This window comes from Belonocnema kinseyi, chromosome 9, assembly GCF_010883055.1.
Source record: "Belonocnema kinseyi isolate 2016_QV_RU_SX_M_011 chromosome 9, B_treatae_v1, whole genome shotgun sequence".
Lineage (NCBI taxonomy): Eukaryota > Metazoa > Arthropoda > Insecta > Hymenoptera > Cynipidae > Belonocnema > Belonocnema kinseyi.
In genome coordinates this window covers 83849920-83862560 of record NC_046665.1, presented here as the reverse complement: position 1 = coordinate 83862560, position 12641 = coordinate 83849920, and the positions used below count along the sequence as shown (strand labels likewise).

At 23.9% G+C, this 12641-nt stretch overlaps 1 protein-coding gene across 2 annotated transcripts in view; it reads right to left on the bottom strand.

Annotated features, from left to right (window-relative positions):
- LOC117179940 (presenilins-associated rhomboid-like protein, mitochondrial) overlaps positions 1-12641 on the bottom strand; it is a 25159-nt gene that overhangs the window by 4278 nt on the left and 8240 nt on the right. For both annotated transcript variants that reach the window (XM_033372172.1, XM_033372171.1), the window contains 2 exons: positions 5630-5795; positions 1976-2196 (listed from right to left, as the gene is read on the bottom strand). In XM_033372172.1, the coding sequence (XP_033228063.1) occupies positions 1976-2196; positions 5630-5795 (387 nt within the window). The remainder of the gene's footprint in view (positions 1-1975; positions 2197-5629; positions 5796-12641) is intronic.

The window sequence follows — 12641 nt, the reverse complement described above, 5'->3', positions numbered from 1 at the left end:
AATTTCGAACCAAAGATATGAATGTTCAACTATAATTATTGAATATTCAACTAGATGAACTAATTTTAGATTTAAAGAATTATTTTTAAACAAATAAATCAATTTTCCGTTAAAAAAATGATTTTTCAACCAAAACCTAAAGCTACAAAGATAAATCTTCACCTTTCAAAGTTGAATTTTCAAGCAAAAATTGAGCAGTTAAATTTTCAGTAAAAAAAAAACTTTTTACCAAAGATATAAAATTTCGACTATAATTAAGGAATATTCAACTGGATTAGATACATTTTTAAATAAAAAAACTAATTATAAATAAAAAAGACACAGTTTTAACAAAATAATTCAATTTTCGGTTTAAAAAATTATAATAGAATAACGAATTTAAAATAATAGTTACTTTTGCAACCAAAGATACAAAGTTTAAACAAAAAAGATACACCTTCAACTGTAATAGTTGAATTATAAACCAAAAAGATATATTTTCTACTAAAAAAATATATAATTTTTAACAAAATATGTGCAATTTTAAATGAAAAATATAAATTTTCAAGCATAAATTGAATATTTAAATTCACAGTTAAAAAATTAATTTTCAACAAAAAGAAAGAATGTTGAATCTATGAGATTTTCAACTAAAATGATGCATGTTTAAAACAAAAAAGATAAATTCTCAACGAAAAATTTAACAGTAGATATTTCAACCAATGATTTTATTTTATTTTAATTCAAACAAAAAACCCAAATTTTCAACAAAATCTTTATATTTTCAAACAAAGAAATTAATTTGTAACTAAAATGATCAACGTTCAATTAAAAAAATAGTTGAAATTCTTATCAAATAGTTATATTTTCATTTAAAAAATTAATTTTTAAGCAAAGATATGAATTTTCAAATATAATTATGTAATATTCAACTGGATTAGTTAATTTTCTTAACAAAAAACTGACTTTAACTTTTAAAAATGACACATTTTCAACAAAATAATTCAATTTCCGTTAAAAAAATTATTTATAAAAAAATAATTATTATGAATTAAAAAAATAACTACTTTTGCAACCAAAAAGATGACAATTCTGAAGCAGAATAGTTGAATTTTCAATCAATAAGATTAATTTTCTATTAAATAACGGAGAATTTTTTAACAAAATATATGCAATTCCCACTAAAAAATATACATTTTCAAGCATAAAATAAATATTTTAATTTTTAGTGAGATGTTTAATTTTGAACTAAAGCAATGAATTTTCAAAAAAAAAAAAATTTTCTACAAAAAAAAAGAAGTTTTCTACAAAATACATAAATTTTCAACCAAATATTTAAATTTTCGACTTAAAAGATATAAATTTTCAACAAAAAAGGGATTAATTAAATTTCCAGTTTAAAAAAATTAACTCTTAACAAAATAAAACAAAAAAGAATTTTCAATCGAAGAAATTTTCAATGAAAATGATGAATGCTCAACTTAAAAAGATAAATTCCCAACGAAAAATGTAATAGTTGACATTTCAACCCCCCAAAAAAATTAATTAAAAATAAAACCTAGTTAAATTTACACACAAAAAAACACAAATATTCAACAAAATAGCTGAATCCTCAAACATGACTGATTAATTTTCAACTTAACAGTTGCACTTTTAACACACAAAAAAATAAATTTCTGAAAAAAAATGAAATTTCTACCGAAATACATGAATTTTTAACAAAATAGTACATTTTTAACTGAAAAAGATCAATGTTTAATAAAAAATGAAAGCTAAAGGTGCCGGTAAGAAATTAATTAAATATAAATTCACATACTTTTGCCCCGCCCCCCATTTTCACTACTTTCCCCTCACTACCACTCCTCGGAAAAAGTACGACGGATTTCATTCGAGCGAAACTATAAAAATTTCCACCCGGGGGTAAGAAACCCTAAAATTTTCGGCTTCAAAAAAAATTCCCGGCTTTTCTCCGATCAGCCCTTTAATAAATACTTACCGCTCCCAATGATTGTCCAGCTTGATTTAAATATACTTTGTACATGTGACTGGCGAAATTTCCAAGCACACCACTAATTAAATACATGGCTACAAATTGTTCGGCTCCAAGTGTCTGAACTGCCGGGGTGGAGATATTGTGCAAAACGTACATATTTATAGCCATGTGCCAAAAGGAATAATGCGAAAATGTCGACAGTAGCATTGGAAGTCCCACCACACCTTTGATCAAAGAAAAATACCTGAATAGACGGTATGATTAATTATTTTCAGTATTTCTAGCGAGCTGCAGCATTGCTAGTTTTTCTGTATTAATTTCTTACACCAAAATACAGCTTCATTCAAGCATTTCGCTTTTTTTTAAACCATAAACTCGGAATATGTAGACAATTTCGTGAGTTTATTACAAATAATGTTTTTTCAGTCCTTCTAAATATATAAAAATATTCATATGTAAAATTGAATCGCTATTTTCTTCATTTTTAAAAGTAACTTTAATAAAGAATCAATAATATCTTAATGGTATCAGTTTCTAGGGATTTTATTAATATTTTCAATTCAAAAAGCTTTAAAAATATTGTACAAGATTGCCTTAAATATATTATCACCATCGAAAGATTAAATAAATAAATAATACTTTCAACATAATTTATTATTTCTTAAATTTCTTCCTAAAGTCCACGAATTTTGTATAATCATTTTTTTTCAATTTTCTTCATATACTAAAAATTCAGAGCATTTTTGACAGATTAATATATTGAATGCAAACTATTTTTCAGGTCAGTAAATACTCTCTGAAAACAGGGAAAATAAGGAGATTCGTAACGAAATTTGTTTTTTTTTTACGTCAAATTATTGTGGGTACTATATTAAATTTCTTTCAAGAAAGACTAATGTTGAACATAATACATGAATATTCAAACAATAATTAAATTTTTAACTTAAACAGATAAATAACAAAATAAAACCTTAAATTTTCAAGCGGTGATGAATTTTCAATTAAAATCATAAATCTTAAACAATAAAAAATTAATTTTTAAATAAAATTATTAATCTTCAACCGGAAAAGTAAGATTTTCGTCCAAGAAGATTAATTTTCTAATGCAAAATGCGAATTTTTAATCAAATTAATCGATTTCATACTAAAAAAAAAGGATCTATTTTAAACAAAAAGTGAACAGTTAGATTTTCAGTTAAAAAAATTAATGTTCAAATAACAAGAAAACAAAATTTCAACAAAATAGTTAATTTTTTAACCAAAAAGATGAATTTTCAATTAATATACTGAATTTTAATTTTCAAAATAATTAATTTTTAACCAGAGTTTAAAATTCAGCCAAGTTATTAAATTTTAAACTAAAATAGTGAATCTTCAACCGGAATAGTTGATTTTTCAACCCAGAAGATTAATTTTCTACCAAAAAAAATACGAATTATGAACTAAATACATAAATTTTCATTTAAAAAAATTTTTTTTCAGTTAAAAAAATTTATTTTCAATCAAAGAGATGAATATTCAACTAAAATGATGCAATATTCTGTTGTATTAACTAAATGTTCAATTAAAAAAAAATTAATTTTAAACAAACAAAAAAACTAATGTTCAGTCAAATAAATAAATTTTCAGACAGGTACTTGAATTTTCAATGACAAAAGATTTTAATTTTAAATTTGTAAAAATTTAATTCGATCAAAAAGAAGACCTTTCAACTATAAAACAGATTTTTCAACCGAAAAAAAATGTCAACCAAAATATTGCATTATCAATTAACAAAATTAATTTTCTACCAAAAAGAGCGTATTTTCAGGCAAATACTTGAATTTTCAGCTAACAAAGATTATTTTTTAACCTAAAATAGAAATTATATTTTTCAACTAAAAAAATTAATTTCCATGAAAAAAGCTGAATTTACACAAAATAGTTAAATCCAATAGCATAAAGCCATTCAGACAAATGAAAAACATTGTTGCTCAATCATATATTACATTTTTTTTTAATTTAGACACACTCTCGAAAAAATTCCCAGACTTTAAACGAAATTTCCTGACATATCAGGTTTTTCCAGGTATAATAATTCCCTGACAATTCCAGATTTTCCAGATTTTCCAGGGTGCACAGCTAAGTGAACAAAAAAAATTTATGTAATTACCTGCAATATCACAAATTTATTAACACACGATATAATGAAATTTAAAAAAGTTCGATTTTAAGTTTTTTTAACGTTAAGTTAAGTTTAATGAAAAGTTTTGAAACCAATTTAAAAAATAATTGAATATTTTAAAAGATACAATTTTGTTAATGTAGATTTTTGTAGATTTCGAAACAACATTTCGAAGCTTTTTTTAGGATTTTAAAAGCTTTAAAGAGAAGAACAACATTTTCTTAAGATTCCTACGAATTTTTTACCTGTTTTTTTTTTGTATTTAAAAATTTAATTTTAAGGTAATATCTATTAAAAAATATTTCCAAACGTTTCAACAGATTTCCAAAATTGTCAACAAATTATCTAAACGATTTAAAGGGGATTTTCTTAATATATCAAAATTAAACAAAAAATAAGAAAAACTTGAATATCAAAAATAATTGAAAATTTGAAAGGACTTCACATTTGGCTTCAATTGTAGATTTTTTAAGATTTCGAAATTTTCTTTAATAATATTTCAAAACATTTCAAAAGATTTACAAAATTTTCAAAGTTGGATCTAGAAGATCTCAAAACAGTTTTTAAATTATTCATAAATTAAAAACAAATGTTAGGAAAAATTATAAACATTTCAAAAGTTTTAACAAAATCTTTAAAAATTTGAAGATTACAAGTTTTCTTAAATGTTAAAAATTTTCTACGATTCCTAGGAAAATTTTTAATCCTTTTTTGTTATGAAAAATTAACTTTAAGAGAATCTTTAAAAATAAATATTGATGTAAAAAAGAATTGCATAATTATTAATTTTTAACTACTTTAAATAAAAATAATTTTTATTCTAATTTATAAAATGTTCAATTAAAAGAAAAAAAATGTAAATGTTCAAATTTAAATGTTCGTAACTTAAAATTATTTAAATTAATATACCTTAACAAATTTACAAATATATTGATTCATAATTCAGTTTAATGCATTGGAAATGATAGCTTGATTTTCTACCTTTCAACCAGAAATCATTGAACCGTTCAATTTATAAATGTTTGAAAAATAAAATTTGTCATTAAATTAAAAATGGTTCAATTGAAAAATGAAATTTTTCATTAAATTGAAAATGGTTCAATTGAAAAATGAAAAAAACGTCCATTTTATACGTAAATGTAAATTATTGAACGTTTTTATGCAAAATTTTTGATTTAAAAATTGCTTAAGCTTCAATTTTTAAAGTTTTAAATGCAAAAGAGTTCCACTTGAAGTGTTTTAATTAGCAAGTTCCGTTTAGATTAGTCTAAATAAAAAAGTGTTTAGTTTGAAGTATTCTATTTTTTTTTTTATTTCAATGACAATGAAAAATTTGTGCGAAACGGGAAATGACCGGGAATTTTTCTACTGGATTAAAATGTCCCTGTAATTACAATTTTCTTCGGATGCGGTACAGCTTGCCAGAAAATACCTTTCTCATACAATATAATAGAGCAACTAAAAAGCTACTTTATTCTTTGTAAGTTACTTACGAGCAGCTGGATTCGAGGTGAAGTACAGATTCATGGTTTTATTGAAAGCCGGTATCCTCCACGCAATAAATACGAGAACATTTAAAAAGCATATAGGTATAAATATTCTTTCTCCAGGAGTTAAATTTCTCCACCAAGCTTCTGCTTCAGCTCTTAAGCCCCTTTTCTAAAAAAAAATCATTATTGTGTTTTGTTGTGCAATAATTTGTGAAAAACTTTTAAATTTCACTTCATTTTTTTAAATTGTGTTTATTCTTTTAAGAAGTAGAAATTAGGATTTATATGTTCATGATTAAAGAAAGTTTTTCGGTGAAGTATATAATTGTTTCAGATATAAAAAATGTTTAGCCAGACAATTATGAAATTATCAGTTCATGATTAATTCAGGGTGAAAAAATACTTTTCACGAAATATAGTAGAATTTTTAGTTCTAGCATAACTTAAAAAAAAGTTTCATTTGCGAAATTTCTTACAAATCCCCAAACTCTGATTTTATGGAAAAGAATCCAAGTATTCAACAAAAAATTCCAATCCAATAATTTTCAATAAAATAATTAAATTTTCGAAAAAATGGTTGAATTTTTAACCAAATTGTTGAGTTTGTAAAATACAAAGATGAATTTAAAAATAAAAGTTGAAAGTAAATTTTTCAATTAAAAAATTATTTTCAACCAAAGGGTTGCATTTTCAAATAAGATGATCAAATATTTACCTGGATTGCTTAAATTGACAGTTAAAAACATTAATTCCAAAAAGAAATTTTCAATAAAATAGATGAATGTACCACCGCAGAAATGAATTTTCAATTAAAACAGGGTGTCTAGCGATTCTAAGGAACAAAATTCAAGGTCTTTTCCAGGTTTTACAGGTCAAGAAATCAAAATTTTCGAGGTCTTCTTTTTTACATCAAAAAATTAAATAAACGTTTGTCATAAATGTAAAAAATGAGCCATTTCATTTTTTATTGGCGACAAATTTCTAAAGAATGCCGAATCGTAAATAAACAAATTTTTTATTTTTTGCGATCATGAGTCGTTTTTGTGAAATCTTTAGGAATATTTTTAAACCTTTGTAATGTCTTTGAAATCATTAAAATCTTTGTGAAATCTTTTAAAATCTTGGTGAAGTATTACAAATCTTAGTGAAAGCTTGAAATCTTGGTTAAATCTTTGAGAAATCTTTTGGCATTTTTAAAAGCTTTTGTAAAATCTTTAAAATTTTTGAAATCTTTGAAATCTTTGTGAACTCTTTCTTTAATCTTTATTTGCTAAATCTTTTCTGTTTCTTTAAAATCATTGAAGTCTTTTTAAATCTTGTCAAATGTGTTGAAACCTTTTGAAATCGCTTAAAATCTTTGAAATGTTTTGAAATTCTTTTGAAATCCTTATGAATTATTTAAAGAAATTGTGAAATCTTCTCTAAGTATTTTGTATTCGTTTGAAATCACTGGAATATTTGTGAAATCTTTATGAAATTTTGTTGTAATCGTTTAAAATCACTGGAATATTTGAAATCTTTGTTAAATGTTTTTAAATCTTATAACAAATTTTGATATCGTTTAAAATATTTGAAATGTTTTTAAACCTTCGAAATCGGGCGTACTGTACCCTTGTTGAAATCTTTTAAGTCTTTGAAAGCTTTGACATCTACGAAAACTTTCTGAATTTTTTTTTAAATCTTTATAAAATCTATTAAATATTTTTGAAATGTTTCTTTAATCTTTGTTGGTGAAATCTTTTCTGTTCATTTGAAATTATTAAAATCTTTTCAAATCTTCTAAAATTTGTTGAAAATTTTTGAAATCCTTAAAAATTCTTTAAAATATTTGGGAAATCTTTTGTAATCGTTTGAAATTTTGTCAAACATTTTCAAATCGTTTATAATTTTTGAAATGGTTTGAAATCCTTGAAATCTGGTGTACTGTACCCTTGTTGAAATCTTTGAAATTCTCGTATTGTTTTGGAATCTTTATGAATGTTTTAAGAAATCTTTGAAACTTTTGTGAAATCTTTTGACATCTCCTACACAATTCTGAAGTTATTTAAAATCTTTAAAATGTTTTGTTATCTTTAAAATATTTTGAAATTTTTTAAATCTTTGTGCAATGTTCGAAATCTTAGCGAAATGTTCGAAATCTTTGTGTAATATTTGTGAATTCGTTGAAATTATTTAAATTATTACAAATCTTCGTGAAATCTTTTGATATCTTCTAAAAAATGTTGAAATTGTTTAAAAACTTTGAAATGTTTTGAAATCTTAGGAACGTGGTTTAATATCCCCTTTTTAAAATATTTAAACTCTTTTGTAAGTTTTAAAATCTTTGTGAAATGTTCGAAATCTTTGTGAAATGTTCCAAATCTTTATGAAATGTTCGAAATCTTTGGGGAATTTTTGTGAAAACTTTTTAATATAGTGTACACGCCTTTTTTGAATGTTTGAAATCCTTGAAATCTTTGTGAAATATTTTTAAATGTTTATAAAATCTTTCTTGAATCTTTGTTTGAAAAATCTTTTGTATTCGTTGAAATCATCGAATTATTTGAAATATATTGAAATCTGCTAAAATGTTTTAAAACCTCTTGAAATCGTTTCAAAGTTTTGAAATCTTTTAAATCAGGTGTACTGTACCCCTTTTCAAATCTTGGAAATCCTTTAAGTCTTTAAAGTTTTAACATTTTTGTGAAATTGCTGTGAAATCTTTATTTGAAACCTGTTGCACGCTCAAAACCCGAGTGGTCAACCCCTAGAAAAATCCGTTGTATGGCTATAGATTATTCTAATTCTTAAACTGAAATAACATCTAAATATTAAACTAATCATTTTTATAATTTATAAGTTGAACATCTCAACAAAAAGTGCCTTGAAATATCTTTATTTATTCTGTAGTAAACAAAAGAAAAATTAAGATATTGACGAGTAAAAAAATTTTCAGCAGAAAGATTTTTTCTAAACTAGATGTTTCTTTCATAATAAAAAAAAAATAAGAAAAAAGAATAATTAAAATGCAAGGTTTTAGTGAAAAAATCAAGAAGATTTCCAGGTTTTCAAGGTTTTTAAGGTCACTAGACAATCTGTAAACATATAAATTTAAAACAAATAGTAGAATTTTCAATCAAATGGTTATATCTTCAATTTAAAAAAATTAATTTTCGATTGAAAAAAAAATAATTTTAAAGAAAGTAGAATTTTCAATTAAAAAAGATAGATATTCAAGAACCAAAATTGATTTTGAATAAGCATTTTAAGGTAAACGAACCAGTAATCGTGATACCAATTTTCTTGCTTTCTATTTAATTTGAACGAATGTTATTTATAGTGGCTGTTATAAAATTCTAAAAATAAACGAGTATCATCATTAAATATTACTTTTAACATATTTTTGTAACAATATATGCGTATTATAAACCAGTTTCACGATAAAAAGAACTGTCACAATTACTGCGACACTTACATTATTTTTTAAATAAAATCATTAATTTCACACCAAAAAAGACGATTTTTCAAAAAAAAAAGTTAAATTTTCATTTTAAAAAATCAAAATTTTAATACATGAAGGAGCTTAATTTTCAATCAAGTAATTAAATTTTCAACCAAAATCCTTAATTTTCTACCAAAAAAGACGAATTTTCAATAAAGTACATGAATTTTTGAATAAACATTTGAATTTATAAATACAAACGACAATTTTTGAATCAGAAATGTAAAAGTAAATTTACCAGTTTAAAAAATTAACTTAATTTGTTTAATTTTTAACTAAAAAAATGAATTATATCAATCCACAAGGTCAAATTTCCTGTCGGAATAGACAAATGTCAAACAAAAAAGTTAAATTTCCTAAAAAAAGATTAATTCTGAACGGAAAATTAAATAGTTAATATTCCAAACAAAATGAATTTTCAACAAAATAGTGAAATTTTTAACCAGAGTTTAATTTTCCAAAAAATATGTGAGCTTTTAACTAAACCGTTGAAATCTCAACCTACAAAAAATGAGTTCGCAATCAAAACGTTGAATTTTCCACAAAATACAGGAATTTTCAATTAAATAGTTGAAAGTTGAAAGTTTTTAACCAAAACATATAAATTTTTAATAAAAAAGAAAATGTTTAACATGATATAAAGGAAAATAAAGCTACTTTTATAATTGAAAAAATATGGATATTTAATTTTATATTATTATTAATACACAAAAAATTAATCGCTCTCGAAAAAAATTCCCTGACACCCTGATTATCATATAAACGCGCCTACAAAAAAAAAAACAGTTACGCAGTATTTTTCAGCAGATAACAAATTTATAAACAAATTTTTGTTCCGTAAAAAAATAAAAATTCCAGGTCCCTGATCAAAATTAAAGGATTTTTCCAGGTTTTCAAAGATTTTTGTGACACTAGAAACCCTGATTAATTGTACGATTAGACTTTTATCAAATTAAAAATGGTTAAAAATTGAGATAACAAACTTTTTAAATTATAAATAGCTATATACAGAAGATTGTCTAAAAATGAAAAACTATTCTAATGTCTTTTGAATCATACTTCTTCTCTTCTATTTTTTTTTCTCTCGTATAAAACTGAAAACCCAATTTTTACCTCCTAAAACTGAAAAATAAACTTTTCATAAAAACTAAGTGAGATTAAAAAATAGAAAGGGAGTATTTTTGTAGCTCTTTCTCCAATGACCAATTTTGTGCTCTAAACTTTTTTTTCTCCATATCTCGCATCATTTTCAATAAAAATTGAAAATTCGCAGATTTAAATTCAGTATAGGATATAATTTCAGTATTATGAATATTTTGCATAATTTTTTCGCGATTCTAGAAAAATCGTTGTAGTAAAGCATTAAAATACAATCAGTATAGAAATAAATAATGTTAAAATGTCGGAAGAATTTGTGAAAAAAAATAGATTTTACAGGATTCCACAGATTTCAAAAAATTCTACAAGATCCCAAAAGCCTTAAAAGATTTCAAATATATAAAAAAAAATGCAAAGGATTCCCGACAATTTTCAAGAAATTAAAAATAATTGCAAGACATTCATTTTTCAAAAAATGTTAAACATTTAAGCTATATTAAAAGATTCCAAAGAATTTCATAAGGGTTTTCAATATAAGGAACTTCCAAGGATTTTAAATATTTTGGGGGATTCTACAAATTCCAAGGGATTTCAATGGATTTCTAGAAAATCTTATAAAATAATTTAATTTATTTTCAAGGGATTTTAAATTATTTCTACAGATTTTTAACTATTTCAAAGACAAAAATTTCAAACGGGATAAAACATTTCAAGTACATACATAGCAAACATAGCAGCAGATTTTAAGGAATTCCAAAGGATTTAAAAAGATTTCGTTGGACTTTTATAGATTGTAAGGCTTTTTGAAGAATTTTATCGACTTAAAAAATATTATACGGAGTCAGGGTGGCCACTATTTTTCAAATTTTCGTGTCCCGGCTTTCTCCCGATTTTCCCGGTAAATATTTTTTATATCTCCCGGTTTAGAATAAAATTAATTGTCTTTGCGAAACAAAGTTCTTTCATATTTACGATCATTTGCGGAAATCGATAAGCATCAGCAAACCCTTTGATCAATTGACTTTAAATCATATAAGTAGGATAAAGAAACTTGTATCTGATAAAGAAAAATGCGTAGATTCATTTTATTACGCACTATCTGTAATTTCACGTGCGCAAATCGCGCATTCACGCCTCTGGATTTTTATTTACTAACTTTAAAAATATAAAAATTTATAAATCAAATCTAAAGCCAATTTTTTAACATTATGTTTAAAAATTTTTTAACAATAATTGATAATTTCGAATTGAAGACTTCAGAAAGAAGAAAAATTATTGGACCATTTTTGACAATTTAATTAGAAAAGGGAACTAATTGTATAAAGTTTCTAAACCAAAGCCCTGCAAAGTAAACAATTTTATTTTAAATTAAAGAATAAAGAACTTAAATGATTTCAGACTGAAAATTAGAAAATAGGGTAATGTCAAAACCATAGAAATGGAATATTTTAAGATTTGATCATTGAAAATTTAGGAATTTAATATTGAAAACTTAATTTAATTTTTTTAATTGAAATCATTTGAAATTCAGAAATTTTAAATTGTTATTACACAACGAAATTCTAATTTTACATTAAAGCTAATTAAACGAATTCTCATAAAGTCAAAGAGTAAATTGAATTATACTAAACAAACTTTAAAACTAAATAGTAATATTAAATGGCAAACATTACAAATAAAAGAAAAATCTACCCCAGAACCTTGAAACAGAAACGAATGCGAACTTCAATTTAAACTGAAAAAATAAATAGTCACCAAAAAGTGTGATATTAAAAATTTTGTATATTAAAACCCTTTAAACTTTCAATTATTTACAGTAATTTTTAATCGCTTAAAACTAATCTTTTTTAAATTGCTAATTAAACTTTCCCAAATTGAAACAAATCAATTTTAGTTGCAAAATTAAAACCTATGAAAGGCAAAAATTTTTAATGAATCGTTCAACATTTAAATTCAGAACATTAAAATCATTCTAACCATTAAAATTATCTAAATTATGGATTTATTCCTGTACCAATTGCAATTAAATAGTTTAAACTTGGCCTTTTTTTTATTTTAAACCTAACTTTTAATTTTTTTTTAAGTCTAATCTTCCTTTAGAACTATTATTCACGCTTGTGATTTCCCATTAAAATGTTTTTCACTTTGAACATATTTATTAGTTTAAATCTTCAACCCAAAATCGAAAAATGTTAAGATGATAAATCTATATTATTAATAAGTATTATGTCACGTGGTATTAAGTGACATTCAAGACGAGAAATATTGTACAACTTGAAATTTTAATTATTCTAAACACTTTGAAAATTATGAGTGAGACGATGGTCGTGGGGGCTAAAGCGTAGGCTTTGCACCCACTCCTTCGGCTTGCGGGTTCGATTCCCGCCTCGCACTCTGGAAGAGTCTCGGTGGCCCATGCGGTGAACACTAGCCTAG